Source organism: Psammomys obesus, unplaced genomic scaffold (genome assembly GCF_907164565.1).
Source record: "Psammomys obesus unplaced genomic scaffold, mPsaObe1.curated_primary_1811, whole genome shotgun sequence".
NCBI lineage: Eukaryota > Metazoa > Chordata > Mammalia > Rodentia > Muridae > Psammomys > Psammomys obesus.
The window spans coordinates 17672230-17696263 of NW_026596040.1; the positions used below are offsets into that span (position 1 = coordinate 17672230).

At 41.9% G+C, this 24034-nt stretch overlaps 1 protein-coding gene across 1 annotated transcript in view; it reads left to right on the top strand.

Annotated features, from left to right (window-relative positions):
• Positions 1-7503: 7503 nt before the first annotated feature.
• Gramd2b (GRAM domain containing 2B) overlaps positions 7504-24034 on the top strand; it is a 94992-nt gene continuing 78461 nt past the window's right edge. The window contains exon 1 of the mRNA XM_055622570.1: positions 7504-7731. Within this exon, the coding sequence (XP_055478545.1) occupies positions 7610-7731 (122 nt within the window). The 5' untranslated portion in view covers positions 7504-7609. The remainder of the gene's footprint in view (positions 7732-24034) is intronic.

The window sequence follows — 24034 nt, forward strand, 5'->3', positions numbered from 1 at the left end:
TTAAAGACAGTTGTCTCAGTTACTGTTCTACTGCTATGAAGAGACACTATGACCAAGGAAACTTTTTAAAAGCATTTAATCAGGCTTTGCTTACAGTTTCAAAGGGTTAGTCCATGATCGTCATGATGAGAAGTATAGCAGCAGGCAGGCAGGCATGTTGCTAGAGAAGCAGCTGAGAGCTTACATCTTATCCACAAGTAGGCAGCAGAAAGAGAGCCAGCTTGAGCCTCGTGTGGGCTTTTGAAACCTCAAAGCCCACCCACAGTGAACCACCTCCTCCAGTCCATACCTCCTAATCCTTCCTAAACAGTTCCATCTAGTGGGAACCAAACGTTCAAATATATGAGCCCTATAGAACCATTCTCATTCAAACCACCACAGTAGGCCAGGAATTATAAACATATTTTTCCCCAAAGAGAATATACAGATGGCCAATAAGCACATAAAAAAGATGGTCCAGATGATTAATCACTAGAAAATATAAATAAAAACAATGAGGCACCATTCCCACTAGAATGGCAAAGTGTTGGCAAGCCTGGAAAAATAGGAACCTATATCCATTTGCTGGTAAGCATGTAGAGTGTTGTGGCCATTTTGGAAAATAGCCAGGCAGCCTTTCATAAAGATAAACATGAACACTTCTATTCCCAGGCATTTCATTAAAGAATTAATGAATTAAAAGAATGTCCACACAAAGACTTGTACTCAAATATCAATAATGGTGTTATTCAAAATAGCCCAAAGACATATGCAACCCACTTATCTGCTAGCTGAAGAATACTCCACATGCCCTGGAGTATTACTGTGCTCAACATAGAGTGAAGAGGTGATATATGCTATATGGATAAGGGTTTGAAATATGTTAAATGAAAGGTGCCCAGCCACAAAATAATCACATATAATAGGCACCCATTTGTAAGAACTGTCCAGAACAGGAACTTCCTAGTCCATGGATGAAGTGAAATATCTTGTTTATAGAAAGAGAAAGTAGCAGATATCTGGGCAGAGTGGAGAGGAGAGGGCTGTTCTTGAGACACTGCTCTTGAGTGCAAGGTTTCTTTAGGAGTGATGCAAATGTTCTAAAATTAGATGCTGGGGATAGTTGCACAACTCTGGGTATACTAAACTGCACTTATGCAAGTGAACTTTGCATTATATGGATTGTAGTATGACACAGCTATTTGAAACAAGATAGGGCCAGGGAGATGGCTCAGCAGGAATGAGTTTTATCACTGGGCCCCACATGGTGGAAAGAGAAAGTAGACTTCCATTAGTTATCCTCTGACCCCCACAAGGACACTTGTAGCGTACTTGACCACGCATACTCATGAGCATGTATACAGATAATTAGTTGCCTTTAACAATGCATCACATTTTATTGAAACTATAAAGGCAAATAGCTAGAAATGCTGTCAAGTAACTAGAAAATTGCTGAATGTGTATTATATATTAAGCTATATTCAACTTCTTCACAAAATTAACAAGCTAATTTTCCAACAACAACAACAACAAAAAAAAAAAAAAAGGTAGATCCCATTATTTACAGACTAGCAAACTAAAACATAGGAACTTTTAAGATCCCAGTTTGTTAAAGTAACACAATAGAAATTCAAACACGGGGCTGGAGAGATTATTCAGGAGCCAAGAGCAATGGCTGCCTGTCCAAAAGACCCAGATTCGATTCCCAGCACCACAAGGTGGCTCACAACCATCTGTAGCTCCAGTTCTAGGGCATCTGACACCCTCTTCTGGCCTTTGCAGGTACTGCATACATGTGGTCCACATACATACATAGGCAAAACCTCATAAACATTAAATAAAAATATTTTTTGAGAATTTAAACATATTTTTTAAAACAAAATATGTAATATCCCAAGAAACCAGTTGTAAAATATAAGGAGAAATCTCTAAAATTAAAAAAATATTTATTATACAATTGATGACAAAGCCTATGAAAGGTAATGTCTGGAAGTAAAATGTAGACATACACAGACAGACGGACAGACAGATGCGCACATGCTCAGTCACATCTCCCTGTATGGGATGCGGGTTAGGTGATACCAATCTGTTATCCCAGCAACTGGAAAAGAAGGGTCAGCAGCTCAAGGCCAACCTGGGCTCCACAGCAGAAGCCAAAGAGAAACAAAAGAAATAAACAGCAAACACAGATGAGTGGCAGCTGAGGGAGTTAACCTCCTATTAATCACAACGAGTGTCGGTTCTACACAGCACCATGAAGGGGAGCCTGGAGGCAGAGCTAGTCTTGCTACTGATTATTCCTGGGAGCTTGAGAGGGTCATCGTCCCCTCCAAACAAAGAGGAGACATCTATAGCATGAGCTATCTTAACTGGATGTTTTGTAACGTCCGTTATTAATATCCAAATCTCATTACTGGCATCATGTGCACAGACTCAGCTCAAAACCCTGGTGGCCAGTGGTGAACACAGATCTGTGTCATGAGGTTGTCCAGTGATATTCTTAACTTCATCTCCGCTGTCTTTGACCTCTGGTAAGGAAGCAGCCAAGAAGATGTGGTTTTTATTACTCCCTCTTGCTATGGGCTCTCAAATATATTTAGTCATGTTGGACATACTTTAAAGATTACCAAACTACTTTGACAAGCTTTGGGAGTAAAATGTAAATTTGATGAAATTACAATGTGAACAGTATTCTTCTAGGGAATACGGAGTACAGACCATTTAATTTCTTCTTTATGTCTTACTTATTTGCAGAATAATAAATAAATACACGTTTATTTTACAAATAATACCCACCAACCTATTAATTTGAAAAGTGCAAATTTTATGTTATAATATATCTTAGTCTAATAATGTCACCAAAACTGCCCCTATAAAAATACAAATAATCATAATATCTCCAAAAATAATTACCAACTTATATACAGCCAAAGGCAGAGTATGCAGTAGCTGCTGCGCAATCCGTCAGCTCAGAATGCTAATTAAGTCAAAGAACATGGTTTCTTAAGGCTAGAGTCCTGGGGATAGATGGAGGTGCTACACCCGGCACCCAGGCTTGAACGTCAGAGGGTCTGTCACAAGGTGAGTGAGTCAGCTCAAGCATTCTCGCAAGGTCTGACTGTCACCAAACCAAGAGGGCATCATGTTGGGATCAGACACAGTGGGAAAATGTACATGATGGAAATCATCCAGCACGACACACTAGAGCTTTGTTTTCTGGAAAACCAGATTATTAACACAGCATTGCTAAAGAAGTGCTAATCAGTCACAATAACAGAAGACTGAAAGTGAATGGCGAACGTGTGTGTCTGTGTGTGTGGTTAGAGGTCAGCTTTGGGGCTCTTATTCTATCTATAAGTTATCTTTTTTTTTTTAAGATTTATGTATTATGTATGCAATGTTCTGCCTGCAGGCCAGCAGAGGGCACCAGATCTCACTGTAGATGTTTGTGAGCCACCATGTAGTTTCTGGGAATTTAACTCAGGCCCTTTAGGAAGAATAGCCAGTGCTCTTAACCTCTGAGCCATCTCTCCAGCCTACATCTTATCTTTTGAGACAGTGTCTGAAAGCTCACAGCTTCGACTAGACTGGCTGGCCTTCAGGCCCCTGGAATCTGCTCGCTTCCATCACACCCCTCACTGGCAGGCACTAGAGTTACAGATACATGATGCCAGGCCTATTACACAGGTACTGGGGATCATGAAGCATCTAGGGGTGCAGAAACAGGTTCATTTTCCTTACTCATGAAAAAGCCAAAAATGAGTCTTCCCAGAGATCCTGGAGAGTACCAGCAGAGCCATCAGAGGATACCTGGGAAAGCAGGCTCTCCTTTGAGGTTTTTAAGTCTCCTTAGTAAAAGAATTAAAGGATGGGTATAAACAGAAACACACAAACAATGGACTCAAATGGAAGATAAAAGACAATTTATTGAAGTTCAGAAAGGAAAGCTCCAGGGCAGGCAAGTGATGGGGAAGAGAAGGAACAGATGCCTTGTTTCTGGAGCTAAGGCAGCATGGAGGTCAGCCCCGTGCCAGCAGGCAGCTATACCGTGGGGAGGAGGAGCTTTAGAAAGAGAGTAAGGAAGCCCATAGCATTAATTAGTTATTTGGAAAGCAAACACTCTGTGGGCTTTCCAGTCAGCTACAGCCAAGACTCTCCTAAAGAGCTCAGCCAGGACAGGCCTGTGACGCGAGTAGTGTCTGAATTCCAGTGGAGCCTCAGCCACTCTGAAACACAGTGAGAATAGGGCCAACTAGAGCCCTTGGCCTTCTGACCTTTCCCCTCTGAACGCCACTTCATTTTCTTTCAGTCGTCTCTAGCTGCAGTATCTCAGCTTCCACACCAGTGACCTAAGAATGGTAGGTTTCCTGTGGGTTCACTATCTGCTATCAGTGTGAACCGGCCAAATGGACAAAATGTCAGACTGACAGGGACAAGGTTTAGCACGGAGGAGTAGACTCGGGAATCTTGCGAATGGGAGAACTGAACAGTCCATTTTGGGTCCCAGACAACATCCTTTTAAATATGACACCTCTACTTGTCAGTTGGCCCACATGGTAACCGTGTTCTAAGAAATTCACTGTTTTTCCTGACACAAACAGACATGCTGATAAATCTGACAGGATGATGACCGCTTCCCAGCCACATTCACTCCTTTCCCCCAGGCTCCAGTAGAAGATGTTGCTAGTGTAGGACACCGGTCCACCTCAGCAAGAGAGCAGCCCCACCTGAGAGCAGAGGCCCAGCACCTCTGGTGCTATGAAATGTGGGCAGAACTATGACCCAGAGGAGCCCCCAGATTCTTAGCTCTGCTTGAGAAACTGGATCGCCTACGTGCTCTGTGCAGGCGCACAGCTGCAGTCACTCACAGGGAGGAAAAGAAACCACACTTGTTAATTGTACTGTGTGTGATTTCTGTCAAAATCAGTGAAGGTATTGCCACCTCAAAATTCACAATCAGGTCTGGAAGACAGGGCCCAGTGCTTACAAACACAAACTGCTTCTGTAGAGGACCTGAATTTGGTTCCCAGCGCACACATTGAGCAGCTCACAACTACCTGTAACTTCAGCTCCATGGCATCAAACACCCTCTTCTGGCCTCTTGAACACCTACACTCATGTACACCGCACACACGCAGGAACATACGCATAATTGAAAATAAATATTTTCAATTTTAAAAATCGTACTCTTCACTCTAACCCACAGTACTTTTCTGAATCTGTCTGTGTACAGATTGTACTGGAACCTTCTGTGCCCAAATAAGCTTAAAGCACATGAACTAGCGCTATTCCTACCACCCAAGGCATAGTCTAATCCACCAGATGAATCTCGGAGTACAAATCTTTCTAACTTTGCTTAAGCCCAGAGGACGCATTCACTTATGAATAGAAACTGATATTCCATGCCTCTGGAAATCTATTTTTGAAACTGTTTGTCTGATGTTTCCAGTTTGATTTTATGCCTTGATAGCCAATGCCCATACTTCTAGAAAAAAAAAAATAAGGGAGAGAAAGAAAAGGAGAAAAAGAAGACTAAACAGCCATAGAGTCCCCACCTCAAATCTAGCCTAGCGTCAAAAGGTGTATTACTTCTTCAGACACAGACTTCAGAATGTTTGGGCTCAAGTAAACAAGACTACCATCATTGCACAATGCTAAGTTATTGGAACTATGGACCTTGTTTGATTGAAGAATTGAAAAAAAAAAAAACACTTAGAATCAAATTTTATTCTGTGGTGTTTACACAAAGAGGCTGAAGATGTTGAACGTCATCTAGGCCAAGAATCTTAAACTGAAATGCAGATTATGAGAACGAGCAACAGATCAGGCAGGGAGGTGGTGAAGGCTGGAGGCTAGCAGAGAGCTTTGCCAATTGGATACATATTTTGTTATCAAGCCCTGGGAGCGCTTTCCTAGTGAAAGCTATGTCCAAAACACCAACACCAGAATTTTCTCCCTTAGAGACTTTTTATTCTGAGTTAAACATTGCTTCTGGCTAAAATCCCTGCCTGCAAGAGAGAAACAGCACCCTACACTTCACTGCTCATTAACATCTGGGCTGAGTGGACTTTTCTTAACAAAGGTTAGAAACTACTATGTGACTAGATGCTTCTCTAAAAGGCATGATGATTGGTTTCAGGCAACACTTAGCTTCTGTGACATGTCTTTGCAGCATGATTTCCCACACAATGGAAATACCAAGACAGAAAAGAGACATAGACCATGGCTTTTCAGGTCATGGGACCAACTAGGTCCAAGACACCATCTGAGTCTCAGCCCAGGACACCAGTGTGGCCACCAGTCAAAGTTGCCCAGCAACGGTTGATTTCTAGTAGTCATGACATTCAGGCCTAAAAAGAGAAAAATCCCAGGCAGACAAAGATAAACAGGTCACCCTTCTGGATACAAGGATAGTTCCACCAATTCCGCCAGAAGACGTACTTTCTCTAATGTCCAGAGTGTGCCTTGAGACCGTAGTACAGCCAGCAAGCCTGCCCCTGCCTGGTTATCAGCAGAGTGATAATGAAGCCAAGGCTAAAGTTCTGATTTTTCAGGAAACTGTGCTCCCTTCTACAATCCAAACCTGTATTTCTCTCAGTGTCACAGGCTAAACACACACACACACACACACACACACACACAAAACACAAGAAAACAACCTTCATTACTGTAGAAACACCAGTAGGATAAGCCTGATGTTTTCCATCACAGGAGACTTATCAATTGACTATTATCACACAAAGACATTTCCTCTCTGGACTTCCTGGGTTTAGGTACAATTTATATCAGCCCGTGCTTAGTTCAAATCACCATGGCACATTGTTCTGTGTAATTAATTGCCTTCTAAGCCTGTGAGGCGGAGAGATGGGCAGTAAGGTAGGGACCATTACAACTGCCCAGTCTGCAAGTAACAGGGACGAGACTCAGCTCTTTGCTTCTTAAGCGTCTTTGCTGTTGAGGCTTTGTTAAAGGCTGTGGCCAGCGGTAACTTACTGGAATAAACAGCCAGAGATAACTTACTGGAATAAACAGCCAGAGGTTTTAGATTTGGTTGAATTTGCCTTGTCATATCCATCAGAATTCCAGAAGCCTTCAGGTCCTGAGGACCAAGGCTCACGCAGCTTCAAGCATCCTGGGCGTAGTGACGAGGATTATTTTCTGTATGTGTACCTACATTCCTCACCCTGCCCAGCAGGCTCAGGCAGTTCACGGGGGCATCTTGTTCTTAATGTCCGCCTGCAGCCTGCTCTGCTCCTCCGTGTTTTGGTTTAACTGTATATTTTTCCATAGGGTTTGGGTTGTTTGTTTGTTTGTTTGTTTGTTTTGGCCTAAATCCACAGATACAGCAACATTCATATTACCAAAGTGAGAGCTCAATTCCCCAAACACGTTCATTTCTCTTTCAGAGCAAATGTCAGTAGGATGAAAACCATGCTGTGTCATACTGATAGGTTACTCATTAACTAATTTAAAAAAAAAAAAAATGCCTGGGCTAGATCAGGGTCAGTTAGGCGCTTCCTGCAAGGCAGGCGCTGTGACAAGCTGCAATACAACAATTCTCGATTTAATTGAGAGCTCTGGAAATGAGCTTATGAGCTGACATCTTGACGTGGTGGTGGGCAAGAATACAATGATGAAGAAAAGGCTCTCCTCCAGTGACAGTGTGTTCAAGTTCGAGATTCCCAGCAACCCGAGGTCCAGTGCGGAGGCCCCACACAGCTCCACTGACAGCCCCAGCTCCGTTTTCCTCAGGTAGGCACAACCAGCATGCTATGCTGGTCACCTCCAGCCACCCAGCAGGTGGCCCTTAGAGAGCTCTCACCTTGTATTCCTCGGAGGAACACTGAGCCAGGGGAAAAAGAGTTTATAAGCCGGGCATTCTGCTGGGTGAATTTAAAAGGGTGTGGAGAGAAGGGATATGAACTGAGGCGAGGGTGCATGGGGGAAAGCAGACTGTTGCCACCACTAAGCTCAGTCTTTTGCTTCTTCTTCCATATTGGATATATTGGATAACTAGAAATAAATCAGAAACTGGAAATTTCCTCAATCCTTGACTTGCTGTCAGGTTTTCAGGAAGTGGAGTTAAATGATCAAACCAGAAACCTTATATGGTATAGGTATGGTTTAAGTTCCCCAACTTATCATTAAAATGTTATTTAAATAGTAGTTCTTAAGTCATTCAGACAATTGCCATCTTTTTTTTTTTTTTTTTTTTTTGTCTTTCTTAATACATACTAACGTGCTGCTACAAGTGCTGCTCCATCTCTTTAACGCACAGTGACTTACAGAACCTTTGGCCACAGTCAGGTCACATTCCCTCTTAGCTGGTTAATGTCAGTGCACTGCTCAGATGCGGTGTGATTGCATATTACTAATGAAAACTCGATAGTCCTTTTGTAAGTTTTTATGTTAGATTGATTTTTCCACCCATCACTAATGACTAGTTGAGTGACTGAAAATGTAAAACTCTGGGCTGAAGAGATGGCTCATCAGTTAGGAGAGCACCAGCTGCTCTTGCAGAGGACCAGGGTTCAGTTCCTGGAACCCACATGTGGCTCACAACTCTCTGTAACTTCAATGCCAGAGGATCTGACAGCCTCTCCTGTCCTTCTTGGGCACTGCACACATGTGGTACAAAGATATCTGTGCACACCAGACACTCGTGCACAGACAATAAAATTAAGTAAATCTTCTGGAAAATGTAAAAACCCCTGCTGCGCGTGCTCACGTTTTGTTGAGTTTCAGTGGTCTCTCACATGCTGGTTCCTTGGCCTTATCTCCTCGGCTGTCTCCATAGCTGTTAAACAGCCATGCAGTCTCTGGCAGGCAAAAATAAAGAGGAAAGATGAGGTGTACTAGCAAACAAAATGTATTAATAGCTGTGGTTTAAGTAATTACAATTTTCAATAAATAAGTAGAACAAAAAGAAAAGAGAAATGGCTTAGCAGTTAAGATCACTTGCTCTTGCAGAGGCTGGTTAAATTTGTCAGATATAAAATAAGAACAAGTAAACACATCTTCTATTATATATATATGGAATTTCTGTAGCTGTGGCCTTTTGGTATCCTATTATTCTTCCCATGAACTGGAGCTGATAAAGCTTACTCTCAGATCAACAAACTACCTTAAATGGAAATATACAAAATCCCTGCACTATTTTTATTCAAGCATGCAAGTCAGCCAAAGTTCATTGAGTAACTACTGTATGCCAGACTGTGTGGAAGGGTTACAATCATGAGCAAGGGTAATCCCTGGCTCCATGGAGATGATGTTTAACATTGGAGACCTGTAAAAACAAAACAAAACAAAAAACCAGATAGACACATGCATACATACATAGATGCATAACTTAAAATTGGTATTTTCTATAGAAAACACATTAAAGCTAAGATGGAATAAAGGATGAGAACCAGTTTAGGTGAAATGGCAAAGGACTCCCTGAGGAAGTAATATGGACCTCAATGGAAAGAGCCAGCTATGAACAGTCTTGAAAAAAGCAAGTACCAGGGATAAGGGAGATTGGACTGACCAGTTTTATGTCAACTTAACATAGGCTAGAGTCATCTGAGAGGAGGGGGGCCTCAACTGAGAAAATGCCTCCATGAGATCAGGCTGCAGGCAAGGCTGGAGAGCATTTTCTTCATTAGTGATTGATGTGGGAGGGCCCAGGGCATTGTGGGTGGTGCCATTCCTGGCTTAGTGGTCCTCAGTTCTTTAGGAAAGCAGGCTGAGCAAGCCATGGGAAGCAAGCCAGTAAGCAGCACCCCTCCACGGCCTCTGCCTCAGCTCCTGTCCCCAAGTTCCAGCTCTGATTGAGTCCTTATCCTCAACTGCTTTTGATGATAAACTGTTATATGGATGAGTCAGCAAACTGCTTTCAGTCATGGTGTTTCGACACACCAGTAATGCCCTAAGTAAGACGGAAATCTTAAGGAATAGAGCAAGAGGTACATGACAGAAAGGAGAGGATGAAGGTGGGCATTCTATTCCAAGAACGACCAGACACCTTGAGGATTTCACTTCAGATGAGCACTCCCCATCTCATTGTCATTGCTCACACAATGAGAGCATCCTTAGGCTCTGTTTCCTGGTGTCTATTAGCACAGCAGTGGTACACACCTAGGAGAGGCATTTGCTCACCGTAGATCATGAACGCTGTTAACTAATTGGCCCATCCATGTCAAATTGTTTTCCAACTTACTGTGTTGTTCACACTACCACCAGGATATTGCTGGACAACATTTGAATTGTCTTATTTTACGTTTTCCCTTCTTTGGAAGGTAGGAAATGGAATCCTGGTGCAGCTTTAATGTGCATTTCTCATTAATAACAAAAGGGTCATCATTTCAGCATGGCTGCCAGCCATGTGTAATCTCCCCTTTGTGGGTTTTGTGTCTGTTTGTTTAAGATTTATTTATTTACGTGAATGTTCTGTCTGCATGTACACCTGAGTTCTAGTAGAGGGCACCCCATTGTAGATGGTTGTGAGCCACCAAGTGAATGCTAGGAATTGAACTCAAGACCTCGGGGAGAACAGTCAGTGCTCTTAACCACTGAGCCATTTCCCCAGTTCCCTAACCTCTGCTTCTTTAGGGGTGATGAGGTCACTTTTGTTGTTGTTGTTGTTGTTTGAGACAGGATTTCTCTATGTAGCCCTGGCTGTCCAGGTCTCACTTTGTACACCAGGCTGGCTTCGAACTCACAGAGATGCACCTGCCTCTGCCTCCCCAAGTGCTGGGATTACAGGTGTGCACCAGCGCGTCCAGCAGAGGCTGCTATCTTTTTCTCCTTGTTGACAGTTTTTAAATACTGTGAATACTAAATTTTGTCAGTTGCAGATATTGTAACATTTTTGTTCCATTTGAATTTGTCTTTTCACACTATGTCCAAGACTTAATTTTTCCATTTCTTCTTTTATTTTTTGAGATTATAATATTACATCATTTTCTCTTCCTTTCCACCCCCACCCCTATCCTCCCATATACTTCTCATTGCTTTCCTATAAATTAATGGCCCTTTTTTTTTCATTAACTTGTTATTACATATATGTATAGACACATATATTCCTAAAAATAACCTCAGTCTGTTCAGTGTTACTTGTGTGTATGTTTTCAGGGCTGACGATTTGGGAGCTCCTCTCTATGAAAGACTATTCCTCCCACTCTCAACATTCCTTAGTTGCCTGTAGTTCCTTGACTAGGTTAAGGTCCCACGAACTTTCCCTCATCCACTTTAGCATGTCTATTGGTGTCATTCTTGTTCTTGCTCATGTTTAGGCAGCCTTGCTTGGTGAAACTTTAGGGATGTAGCTTCTGACAAAGGTGGGAGACACAACCTCACAGCAAACTCCTTGATCCTCTGCTTCTGACAATCTTTCAGCCTCTTCCAAATGCTGCCTGAGCCTTAGCTGAGGGAGTGTTTTGTAGATGTAGCCATTAGAACCGAGAGCCACAATTCTGCATTGTGATTGGTTGTTTTCTGTAATGAAGGCCTTGTAAGAATGCTCTTGTTTGTTTGTTTGTTTGTTTGTTTAATGTTTCCTTTAAAGGTGGGGTCTTTCTTACATTTGGAATTTTTTTGTTTTTGTTTCTTGGTGTTAACCAACAGCATTAGAATTTTTATTTTAATACTGATTGATTAACCTTCCCTCTTCCACCTAATAGGCAATGTCAGTCTGTCACACATCATGTTATTAATTTTTATCACATTACACCAAAAAAAAATATCTGGTAAAACAGGACTCCCTACCTAATGGAAGGGCATAGTTACTTTAGTAAGTCTTAGGATTGACTTTTATTTTTAATTGAAATGACATTGAACCAATTGTTCGATTAAGAAAACTCGGAATCTTTACAGCATAAATATCTGTATTTATAGAAACAGTGTATCTCTCTCCATTTGCTTAGGTCATCTGTAATAATCTTCAACAATTTTTTTAATGTTCTACACAGATCTTATAGATCATTTATTATACTTATTCCTAGGTCCTTGGTTTCTGTGTTGCTATTGTAAAGACACTGTATTGCAATTATCTTGATAATCTTAATAATAGATTATTGTTGATATTATTTTGTTAATGTAGAGAAATGTACCTAGCTCTGTAAATTGACTGAGGAGTTTCTGTATGTGCATGTGTTACATGTATACAACAGTGCAAACGTGTTTGGGCACATCTCTAAACTGATCTTTTCTTCAATATCCTTTTATGAATTTTCATAATTTATTAGCTTTAAAAATGTTTTCTTTGGCCAGGCAGTGGTGGTACATGCCTTTAATCTCAGCACTTAGGAGGCAGAGGCAGGTGGATCTCTGAGTTCAAGGCCAGCCTGATCTATAGAGCTATTTCCAGGACAGCCAAGGCTACACAGAGAAACCCTGTCTTGAAAAAAAAAAAAAAAAAAAAAAAAAAAAAAAACAACTTTTTTTTTCAAGATAGATAATAAAATCATTAAAATAATAAAATCATTAAGAATGTTAATATGTTTGTTTTTACCGTGTGTATTGGGAGGGATCAGTGTATTGTCCATGTGTGTTCATAAGGAGGATGTTGGATGCTTTGCTCTGTCCTTATTCGCTTTCCTTGCAGCAAGGGCTCTCACTGAACCTGGAATGAGGCTGACATACAGCAAGGTCCAGCAATCCTCCTGTCTCTGCCCCTCATGGTACTGAGGCTACAGGCATGTGTGGCCTTGCCTGGCTTCTTATATGAGTGCTGGGATTCAAACTCAGGTCCTCAAGTGTTCTTACACACTGAGCCATCTCCCCGCCTGCTTTTACCTCCTGCTCTTTATTTTTTTAATGTGTTTTTATTTCTCACACACAGGCAAGAAGCTCTGTTAGAATGTGGCACATGAGCAGTAATTTCAGACATTCTTGTTCTGACTTTAAAGGGAATCCTTTAACATCTCAGTATTTATCAGTCTTTTTCAGACTAAAAAAAATCCCCTTCTAATTCAGGCTTTCCAAGGAACTGTAAACATTACTGAGCACTTCCTTAGCTTCCATAAAGATGGTCCTCATTTAAAAATCTTTGACATGCATAATATGTACAGTATCACTATATTCAAAATCACAAAAATCACCGCTGGCTAAAATGCACAGGACGCTAGACAACCTTCTAAGAAATAGAAATTGCTCCAACTTTATGTATTTGATTGGGGAAAGCTTTGGCAAATGAATAGTTAAATAATTAAATAATTATTATTTAATTTTAATAATAATTTATTTTATTTTATTAATAATAATAATTTAATTTATTTTAAATTAAATAATAATTATTTAATTTTAACTTAATAATTAAATCATAATTAATAATTACTGTTAGCTTTCAAACCTGGGACAAATGGCTGAGGCGCCTGTTTAACACATCAAAATGAACCAGGCCACCAGGTTCGCCCTGCATCCCTCAGTCCCGCCTGTTACAGAGCCCGCCTGGCTAGCATACCCCAACCCCTGCCCCCGGGGGACTGGGCTGCTCTTCTCTGCTTTCCCTTTTCCCTTCTCCTCCCGCCTCTCCTTACATGTCACAAGTCAGGTCCAGTCATGTCCTCTCTGGACTCTCCCAGGTGTCCCTGCCTCTGGCCATGCTCTCCCATATAGCTATAATAAGCTTTCTCCTCCACCACACCTAGGAGCAGCTGTGTTCTTTTCCTTTCGGTTCTCTTTCCATTCGTCTTTAAATTTAATTTGACTTAATAATTATATGTTAATTTATTAATCAGCTTAGTCATTCAGCAAATAGAAAAATCAAGAATTGTTATTGGATCAGGTAGTTTTGGGAGATCCATTGGACCGACTGGCAGTGAGACCGAGGAGACAGTTACTCGTTGGTACTTAAGTGGAAGGGCCGCTGTGGGCTGTAGAGACACACACCAGGTTCATGATGGCAAGCAAACAGGTCAAGACTGAGGCAGAGCTGTGCTGGAATGCAGGAAAGAGGACCAGCCATGCCTGACAACTATCCCTGAGCTCTGATTTGGGAACTGTTCCACATAACCGCCAATGACTTCGGAGTGCGGGGCAGCCCTATAGTCACACTCTTGGTGACCTGACTGAGCTCATTCTACTCCCCCACTCTAGCAGCTGCCACAGTGGGTGGAAGACAGGGCCCTTGCCTTTCTCCCTCTAGCTCTCCCCTCTCCCCGGGCCTCATTCCTGCAGATGCAAAGGACAGGCACTCCACAGCACCTGAAGAGCAGGAACAGAGCAGACTATCACGAGCCATTTTCACTCCTGTCCACCAGAGTCACTGAGACAAGAGGGAAAGTTAGACCCTACAGGTAAACTGAGTTTTTAAAGTGTGAACATCACTCCTCTCTCCTCCAGGAGCATGAAGGACTTGGCAGCAGTCAAGGAAAGGGAGACTACGGTAGGGCAGTCATCATTTATTTCCTGAGTATGGGACAAGTATTTCTGTGAAGACTGTCAGAGGGACAGGACTGCTGGAAATCCTCAGAAAGGCGGGTGAAGGGCATGCAAATTCAGAAGGCAGTGAGAATGAAGAGCGCCAGGGTGTGAGGGCCTGTGACTGTGGGCGTTAGAATGAGGAGGTTAAACAAGGATGACAAGGTGTCTTCCTTAGGAGAGTCAGAATTTTCATGAGGGAAAGGATAGACATAGTCAGCAGCTATCATTGCCAGGAGAGAAATAGTCTCTCACCGAACATCAACACACAGTCCCTTACAGCCACTTATGCAAAACACAGGACAGCTACTTTAAGAGGCAATGCAGAGACAGAGAGGAGGCAGTTCTACCAGGACAGTAATAGAGAGGCAGATTGCAGAGAAAGAACTCAGGTGAAGCTCAAAGGAGCCAGAGAATGAGAAGGAGCCAGGAGATTAGAGCAGATTGTTTGAGTTAGTTGAGGCCAAGCAGAGCAAGTAAGGAGCCAGAAAGAAGCCGGACTGAATAAGTCAGCTGGGAGAGGAGTTTGAGCCAGAACAGCTGAGTTGAACGAGCCAGCCCATAGCACAGAAAAAAGAAGGAAGGGTAAGCTAATTGAGCAATAAGTCTCAAAGGCTGAAAACATTCTAGGCCTAGGTTAGCAGCCTTTTGAGACAGCAACTGAGACAGATGAATAAAAAAATTCCTTTTATAATTCTCAGTAACTGTGTGCTATTGCCAGATCTTCAAACATGCAACACATCCCTCTTTTTCTCGACTGCTTCATAGACTCCTATTCCTCATTCAAGATTCACCTTCTGATGAAAGGTCCTGTCCAACCTCTAGGGTATGTTCCTGTGGCCCCTACCTCCCAGGCCTCCAAATCAGCAGTCTTTTTATCTTTGTTGGCACCGTGTCCTGTATCAGCCAGTTTTCAGGATGTATTGGAATGGGGTGTGGTTGTCTGTCTGTTTGCTTGCTTGCTTTTTACCATGCCACTACAGCTTAACCTTCTACTTCACTTACCTTCCAGGGCCCCTGAAGAGTTTCTAGTGAGGTGCTTACACACTCCTGCAAGGCCAACCACAGGTGTGATCACTGCTTCCTCCACTAATGCTTCCTCTGGTCCAATAGCCAAGGGCATCTTTGACATTTTGATCTAGGGGATGCTGTTTGGAGATTCATTTAGCTGGGAGTTAGTGGGATGTAGTTTTGTAAATCACCTTTATCTCTGTGTGCACATATTAGACCTGGGTTTGGAATGTCTTTCAAGAATATTCCCACCACTTTCTAAGCCAATTTACTTACTGGCACAGGGATTTAGGGTCAGCAATAACATCGTAACATCAATGTTCCCTACAGGTGCCATAAATCCGAGGCATGCAGGTAGGGGAAGAGAGACACGGACCTGAAATGCATGGAGCCATGAAGCCAGGCTTTGGAAAAGCCCTTCCTATCATTAGATGTATAAGTTCCAAGTGACAGACACCGTTATTATTGCTTGGTCACCTCTGGGTGACTATCTATATAGACAGGACTCAGCTGACATGACTAAATAACCAAACTTGGGCTTGTTTTCATTTTTTAGGGTAATTACACACAATAGTTTGTGAAAATTCCTACTGGGGGCACTAATCTCAAACGATTCAAAGATGGCCGTGACATCGGTATGTCACACAGATGAACATTTGCAGCAACGGATTTGAATTTGGGAAAAAAATTACTATTGATAAAAATTGTAAAAATATATCATGGATTCTGTCTGGCAATTGGCTAATCCTGGTGCTGAATGAGGAGTACTGTTCTAGATTTGGAGACCTTACGGAATGTGTTGCCTTTTTCAAATTGATAATTTGATCTCTCTCCTCATTCTAATAATAAATAAATAGCATATAAATAAATAATACACTCACCTTTGCACCTCATTTTTAGTCATACAATTCTTACAGAAAAACCTAAAATTGCACAACCCCCAGACCCCTGAAGGCTTTGACTATAACTGACTGTATTTGCCAGGCCAATGTGCGCTTTTAATGTGGGTAGGGGCTGACGCTGGCAACACTCTATGCCGAGTTAAGGAACAGATGAGATTTAGCCAGACCAACCCCCATGAGAAAGTCATGCTGGCTTGGAAGTGACTCCGGTTATCAGTCTTTCATGTTTTGGCAGAAAAAAAAAAATGTGTAAGAAAACCAAATCTAGGGAGGGTGGGATCGGGAGGGGAGGAGGGAGGGGCTTATGGGGGGATACAAAATGAATAAAGTGTAATTACTAAAAAATTAAAAAAAAAAAAAGAAAAAAAAGAAAACCAAATCTATAAAACGTTTTGAGAAATCTTCACTCTATTAAAATGTGCAGATCATCAAAAACTGTTTTCCAAAAGAAAAGCATGATTTAATCATCTATGCTCTAATTTTTAACTCTTCTTTAAAGTTTAAACCCACACGGATGAATTCAATTTAAATGCCCTTACTTTCATTAAGGGCTTGTCAACAGATTTCTTAAAAAAAAGATGTCTTTATGTGATTTCATCTTTGTTCATTGGATACTTATTTAACATGCGTGTTTAACAAAAGCAAACACAGGCAAGGAGAACAGAACTGTGAAAGCTCTAGAAATTGCCTCCTCTGCAACTCACAGAGCAGCAAGAGGACCAGGGGGCTCATTGCCAGGGAGCATGGACGTGATGAGTGAGTGCTCACAGGGAGCCCAGTACTATCTCTTGTAGTATGCATAGTGGCTCACGCATGGGGATATTTCCACAAATGTGAGAGCTTTTCACTGTAGCAGATGGATTCCAGCAGTGGTCCTCAACATGTGGATCATGACCACCTTGGAGATCAAATAAGCCTTTCACAAGGGTCATCTAAGACCACTGGAAAACACAGACTTACTATACAATTTATAAGAGTAGCAAAATTGCAGTTATGGAGTACCAACAAAGATAATTTTCTGGTTGAGGCCACCACAACTTGAGGAACTGTATTCAAGGGCCGCAGCCATTGGACTACAATCACTCTCTATACTGCTTGGATGAAAAACGCAAGTGAAAGAAACATAAAGGAAGTTTTCAGTGTTACTATGTGAGGAAATAAAACCAACGAAAATAACATTAGCTAAGGGATGCGCTAACGGAGCAGTCCTATCCAACTTTATTGCCTTTCTCCTGGCTTGGATTCAAATTCTTTCTACAGCTTTCAAAATTCAATGTTCATTTCATTCAGTTTACTTACTCCTTACCCGGGATAGGTTTTAGAGCCCCCCAAAGGGACCATCAAAAATAGGCACCATATTGTTTTTAAAGAGAAATCTGGGATTCCTGACCCTATACTGACTGATTATACAATTTTGTAAGTTTCCAGTGAAGTGGACAGATTTGCCTCAACTTCTGATGGAAAACCCTAGTGTAAGTTACAATATCTACTGACACAAAAGACAAACAAAATTGCAGCTCCTACCTTCAAGGAAATTAAGAGTTTATTCTGGAGCCATTTTGAGTGACCATGGCCCAGGAACACAGATTTAGGCTAACCCAAATTCCACATTCCAATATGGAAGCAGTTTCATGAAGTTTTACAGTTTTGCAGAACAAAGAAAGTCATAAATCAAGGCTACTTTAGAATACAACTGGTGCAAAACATCAGAAAGGTAAGTTATAGCAAGATGGGGGAAGTTTCTCTATAGGCCTCCGGTGCTATCTGACGACATTCTGAGCTTTTGGGTTTGTGAAAGCTCATTCGTCTGCTCAGTTAATAAATTTCCAAAAGGTTTTCAATGTATTAGTCAAAGGATGTTAGTTCCAACACAGAAGTGGACACTGAATAGCTATTCAGGGTGCTAAAGAAGATGAGATGAGGTAATTAACCCTGGGCCTGCAACATTCCAACCTCTCCACGTCTCACTGCAATCAGTCAATCTAATTAGATCGCCTGCAATGTAATCAATCAGTCTCTGCAAACAGAGCTTGTTTCCAGAAATTCCCATTGACAAAGCCACATACAAAGTCCCAGTAAAATAATTAGCATTCAGAAAGTTCCTGCCACTCAAGGATCTGAGTTCAATTCCAACCACTCAATAATAATAATAATAATAATAATAATAAACAATAAAGGCATAAGTTGTAGTCTCCCAGTGCTAGGGAGACAGAGGCAAAATGATCCATGGAGTTAGTCAGCAAGCCAGCCCCACGTCCCAGTGAGAGACCCTCTCTAAAAAACCAAGGAGGACAGCTTCTGAGGGAATGTCACATTGAAGACTGACCTCTGGCCCCCACATGTATAAACACACAATGCACACACATGAAAATGCACACATACCCACAACACACACAGACACACAAACACACACATTTTGAAAGTATGGTTTTGTGGCAGGAACATAAAGCTGAAGCATTGCGGGTCAGGGAGCATCTGCTTAGAAAGAAGTGGCAGGTGCCCTGAGCGCCTTCTTAGCATCTGTTGGGGGGTATTGCGTGAGCCCCACTGCTCAGTGTACAGCTGCCTTTGTAACTTATGAACTGTGTGTGTGTGTGTGTGTGTGTGTGTGTGTGTGTGTGTGATCTTCTTCAGCTGTAAAGTGGGGATAATCAGGACTGTGGAGAATTCCTCTCTGGGTTTTGTTGTCGAAGTTGTGGGTTTTGTTGTTGTTGTTATTTTGAGACAGAGTTACACAGGTCCAGCCCTGGCTGGAACTCACAGTGCAGACCAGGCTGTCCTTGAATTCACAGAGATCCCTCTGCCTCTGTCCCATGAGTCCTGGGATTAAAGGCATGGGCCACTACACTTGTCCTTTGTCAGTGGAGAATTCCAGAAACAGGCACAATAGTAAACATGAAATATCGTGTGTGTGTGTGTGTGCACACACTCACGCAAGCATGAGGTACATGTGCATGCGTGTTTATATAACAAGTATCCTAATGCTGGCTGTTATAATTATAAGGTAGTAAAAGATTGGGAGACAAAGGAATGTATTTTTCCCTAGAGTTCCTGGTTGGGGAAAGAGGTTAAGAATACACTTTCCCCTCTAGCACGCACTTGCAAATAGATGAAAGTCTGCTGAAAGCAGATCTTCCCTGAGTAATTAGATGGCTAACTACTGTCTCCAGGACCCACACAGACGTCAACCACAAGTCACATGTCCTCTTTGAAAATGACGATATTAGCATAAACCCCCAAATTCATCCCACAGCATGTCTCCTGTCCCCCATGTCTCTTGTTTCCCATGTCTTCTGTGCCCCAAGTCCCTTGTTCCCCATGTCTCCTGTTCATCCTATAACTCCTGTTCCCTGAGCCTCCTGCTTACCCCACATTTCCTTGATGTAGAATTTTACTTTAGAGTAAATTGTAAACAAAGGTAGTTTCTCCTCCCAACGCCCACAACTTGCTTAAAGCCAAAACAAAGCTATTGAAATGTGAGTCACAGGATTGCTTCCCTCTGCTTGTGAGTTATTTTGTGGTGGTTTGAACCCAGAACCTTGTGCGTGGGTTGGAGATGGTGTACGCAAGCCTTTTACCGCTGAGCTAAATCACCGACCTCCATTGCCGGAGGGTGTTGTCATTGCTGATATTGTGGTTGGTTTTGTTTTGTTGATGCTGAGGATGAAATACAGAGCCTAGCTCATGCTAGACAAGGACCCTACCACTGCTTTCCATCGCCATCCTTTGGGAGTTTGAAGTGCTAAAGCTTCCGGAAATCTCAAAGCTCCTCCCCTGACAATTCCCATCTGAACTGGCAAGTAGCCCACAGCAGCAGTTAAAAGCTGCTTCCCGGCAGGACTGCTGGGTCCCAGTCTCATCTAAGTGACTCTGTGCTCTGGTTTGCTTTGGGCCTAATGAGTTGCCCTCCTCATGATAGGCTTAGACAGCTGCCTCGCCCATGTGAATGGCACTATTTAAAACTCCTCCGGCGGATCTTCACCCTTAAGAAACAACTTTTGAAAAAATATAAGAGAGAGAGAAACTACTCTCCAAGATACTCCTGCTTATTACCTTATTTATTTTATTTTTTAAATTTCCCCAAAAGGAACCTATTTACTTGATCTTCCCAGCATTTTCAGGATGCTCAGCCCTGTAGGTAGCCATTGTCCCATCCCATATGGGATAAAGAACTAGACCACTGGGTACTATGATAAATTTTTTCCGACATTTTCTATGCAGTTGCCTAGAATCTCGGGACAAGCAGTAGCAGAAGGGATTGCTGGAGGCTTCCAAGGCCTGGGTCCTCATCCCTGGGGGCGAAGTGTCATGCATAGTGCTCTTACATCTAAGTCTGCATTTATCATGTGTGTCATCATACTTCTCTTAGAATGCCTGAGAACACTCAGCTCTGTCTACTGCGCTGGCTGTTCTTGCTTTAAAAAAATAAAAAGGGGAGAAATGTCAGCACACAAATGAAAGAATGCTACACGGAGACCAAGGCCTTGGGGAACGGTTCGAGAGGCTCTAGGGGAAAAGGCAGAGGTCCTTTTACCTCAGGTTCATTTTGTTTCCTGGATGGATCTTGGACATGATTTTCGTATCTCCTGTGACAAACATTTACATTCAACGTATAAGACATGCTTATTCTTGTTGGATGTAGGAACATAGCTATAGAACCCAATCTGGTGAAAGAATATGCTGAGTGCTGTCTCCAGGGTACCCTGAATCTGGATATGGTCTCTGCATTGCTTACATGCTTTATCAGATATAATCTATGTTTCCTGTGGGCAAACAGGATCATCACCAGAAGCACTGAAAGAGAAGGAACAGAGATGTCCTTTGAAAGGCTCCACCCAGCAGGGGATTGAAGCAGATGCAAAGGCTCACAGGCAAACTTTGGGCAGAGGGTAGGGAGTCTTATGGACGAAGCGAGGGATAGAAGGACCTCAAGGGGACAGTAACTACACAAGGGGACCAACAAAGCCAAAGACTCTGAGGCCAGAGGGTCCTGCAGAGACTGATGCACCAGCCAAAGACCATGCGTGGAGAGGACCTACATCCCCTGCTCAGATGTAGCCCATAGACTCAGCTCATTCTCCTTGTGGGTTCCCGAGTAAGGGGAGCAGGGGCTGCCTCTGTCATGAACTCAGTTGCCTGCTCTTTGATCACTTCCCCCTGGTGGTGAGGCCTTGCTAGGCCACAGAGGAAGTGGATCCAGGCAGTCCTGATGAGACTTGATAAGCTAGGGTCAGATGGAAAGTGAGGATAACTCTCCCTTTCAGTGGACTAGAGGAAGGGACAGGGGGAAAAGAGGGAGGGAGTGTGAGACCACGAGGAGTTGACGAATGGGACTACATTCAGGATATAAAGTGAATTAAGTTGTATAAATAAATAAATAGGTGAATAAATAAATAAAAATTTTAATTAAGTTAAGAAAAACCAAATAGAAACTACTGTGGTTTCACTTAGTGACTATCTCACAGCAAAGAGTAATGATGATTACTTTAGCAAAAGATGTTTAAATATCTCCAGCACTGAGATGTCCATCTTCAATTGATAACTCTTCGTCACTGAGAAATATGCTTGCATGTTAATTGTCAATTAAGACTTTTACTGTTTTGTCTCTAAGGATGTGAGCCTAGTCTCTAATAGCTCGGCTATCTATTCAGCCCAAGAGTTTTGCTTTTTAGCAAGTGATCTTATCCAAAAGGCCAAAAACTGATAGGAGAGGGTTTTTTTCCTCTTCTTTTTTTATTTTGTTGGGAAAGGAACACGCACTGTGTGTGGCATGTATGGGGATGTCAGAACACAACTTGCAGGAATCAGTTTTCTCCTTTCACCATGTGGGCCCTAGAGATGGAATTCAGGTCATCAGACTCTTTATGACATAAAATTTTATATTGAGTCAGAGAAGTCACGGGGTGGGGGTAGCAGTGCATGCCTTTAATCCCAGCACTTAGGAGGCAGAAGCAGGTGGATCTCTGAGTTCAAGGCCAGGCTAGTCTACAGAGTGAGTTCCAGGACAGCCAGGGATTCACAGAGAAATCCTGTCTTGAAAAAGCAAAAAGAAAATCGGAAAAGTCTTTTAAATATATATATAATATAAATATATACTGAAAATATATAAAATATATAAATATATACTGAAAATATATTTATATTATATAAATACTGATAATATATTTACATTATTTATTAATATATTAATTTGCATATTGATAGGTACACCTCTATTGAACAGTAGCTTCTTATTTACTAGAGCACCTGGCTCTCAGAGTGGCCTGAACTAAGATCATTTGACTTTGAACTTTCACCATATCTAAGTTTATAATAACAAAACAAAGATAGAGTGTTGGTTCAGCAGCTAAGAGCACTGGCTAACCTCCCAGTAGTTTCAGATTCAAATCCCAGAACCTACATGGTAGCTGACAACCATCTGTAACTCTCAGGGGATGCAATGCCCTCTTCTGGCCTCTATAGGTCTTACATGCACATGGTACATAGACATACATGCAAGCAAAACGCCCATGCACATAAAATAAAATACTAATAGAATTTTAAATATGATAAGAAAAACAGCAAAAATAACAGACTAGCCCTTGACTGTTTCTCCTTCTGCTTCTTCACCCATATGAAAGTTCTGAGATAATGCTGCAAAGCATGATAAATATTTAACTGCATATCAAGTGACCTTTCCTACAGCCCCACATCTAAGTGATAAAGAGGGAGTTTTGTCTATTATTTTGTATGTAATTACATAAATAGCCACTAATTAATAAGACCAAGACCATGTCATGACAAAGTGTTCATTTATGCCAACAAGACAGTTTGTTCTTAATCTATGATTTTTTAGACTTCAAAGAGTTGTTTATCATTGAGATCAAAGGAAATAAAATCACAATTGCTATATGCCTGTCAAATTTCCTGGTAGGTAACCATGGAGTTTCAGCAGCCAATCAGAATGCACCGAGAGACAGAGTAACAACTTCCCTGCTGGGTGATACCTTACGAGAGTCAGTTCCAATGTCTCTTGATGAGAATGACAGCAACCTAGCATTTCTGAGCAGCCTCCTGTGTGCCGATGCCTTCCTCTCAACCCTTTCCCAAGAGCCAATCCAAACATCACAGTAACTTTACGAAATGGAAGCTACTGACATTCCATCTTCCAGACAGGAAGCCAGGAAGTAGGCATGAAAAGACTAAGAGCCAGACCCTAAACCATCTTTAATTCCCTCTTTCATGAAGTAGCAGAACAGGTCTAAATTATGTAGCCCTTCTAAAGGAAGAGGGTAATTAAAGTCTGCTATAGAGATTCAAAAGTATTAGTGAAGCAATAATAAATTAATGCAATACACCACCATGAAAGTGAGAGAAAACACACAGAATGGAAAAAAATATTTATAAAGCATGTATCGGATAATGGTCTAGTATTAAGAATTTTTACTACTTAACAGTGAAAAGACAGCACACTTAAAAATGAACACAGTGAGTCAGGCATGGTGGTGCACACCTTTGATCCCAACTCTTGGGAAACAGAAATAGAAGCAGGCAGATCTCTGAGTTCAAGGTCAGCCTTGAACTAATTAATTCAGCCTAGCCTACAGAGCAAGTTCCAGTACTACCAGGACTATACTGAGAAACTCTGTCTCAAAAAGAAGGGGGGGGAGGGAAAAAGAAACGAACAAAGTGAAGAGCCAGAGAGATGGCTCAGCGGTTAGGAACACCATGCTGTTTTTCTGGAAGAGCTGAGTTCTGTT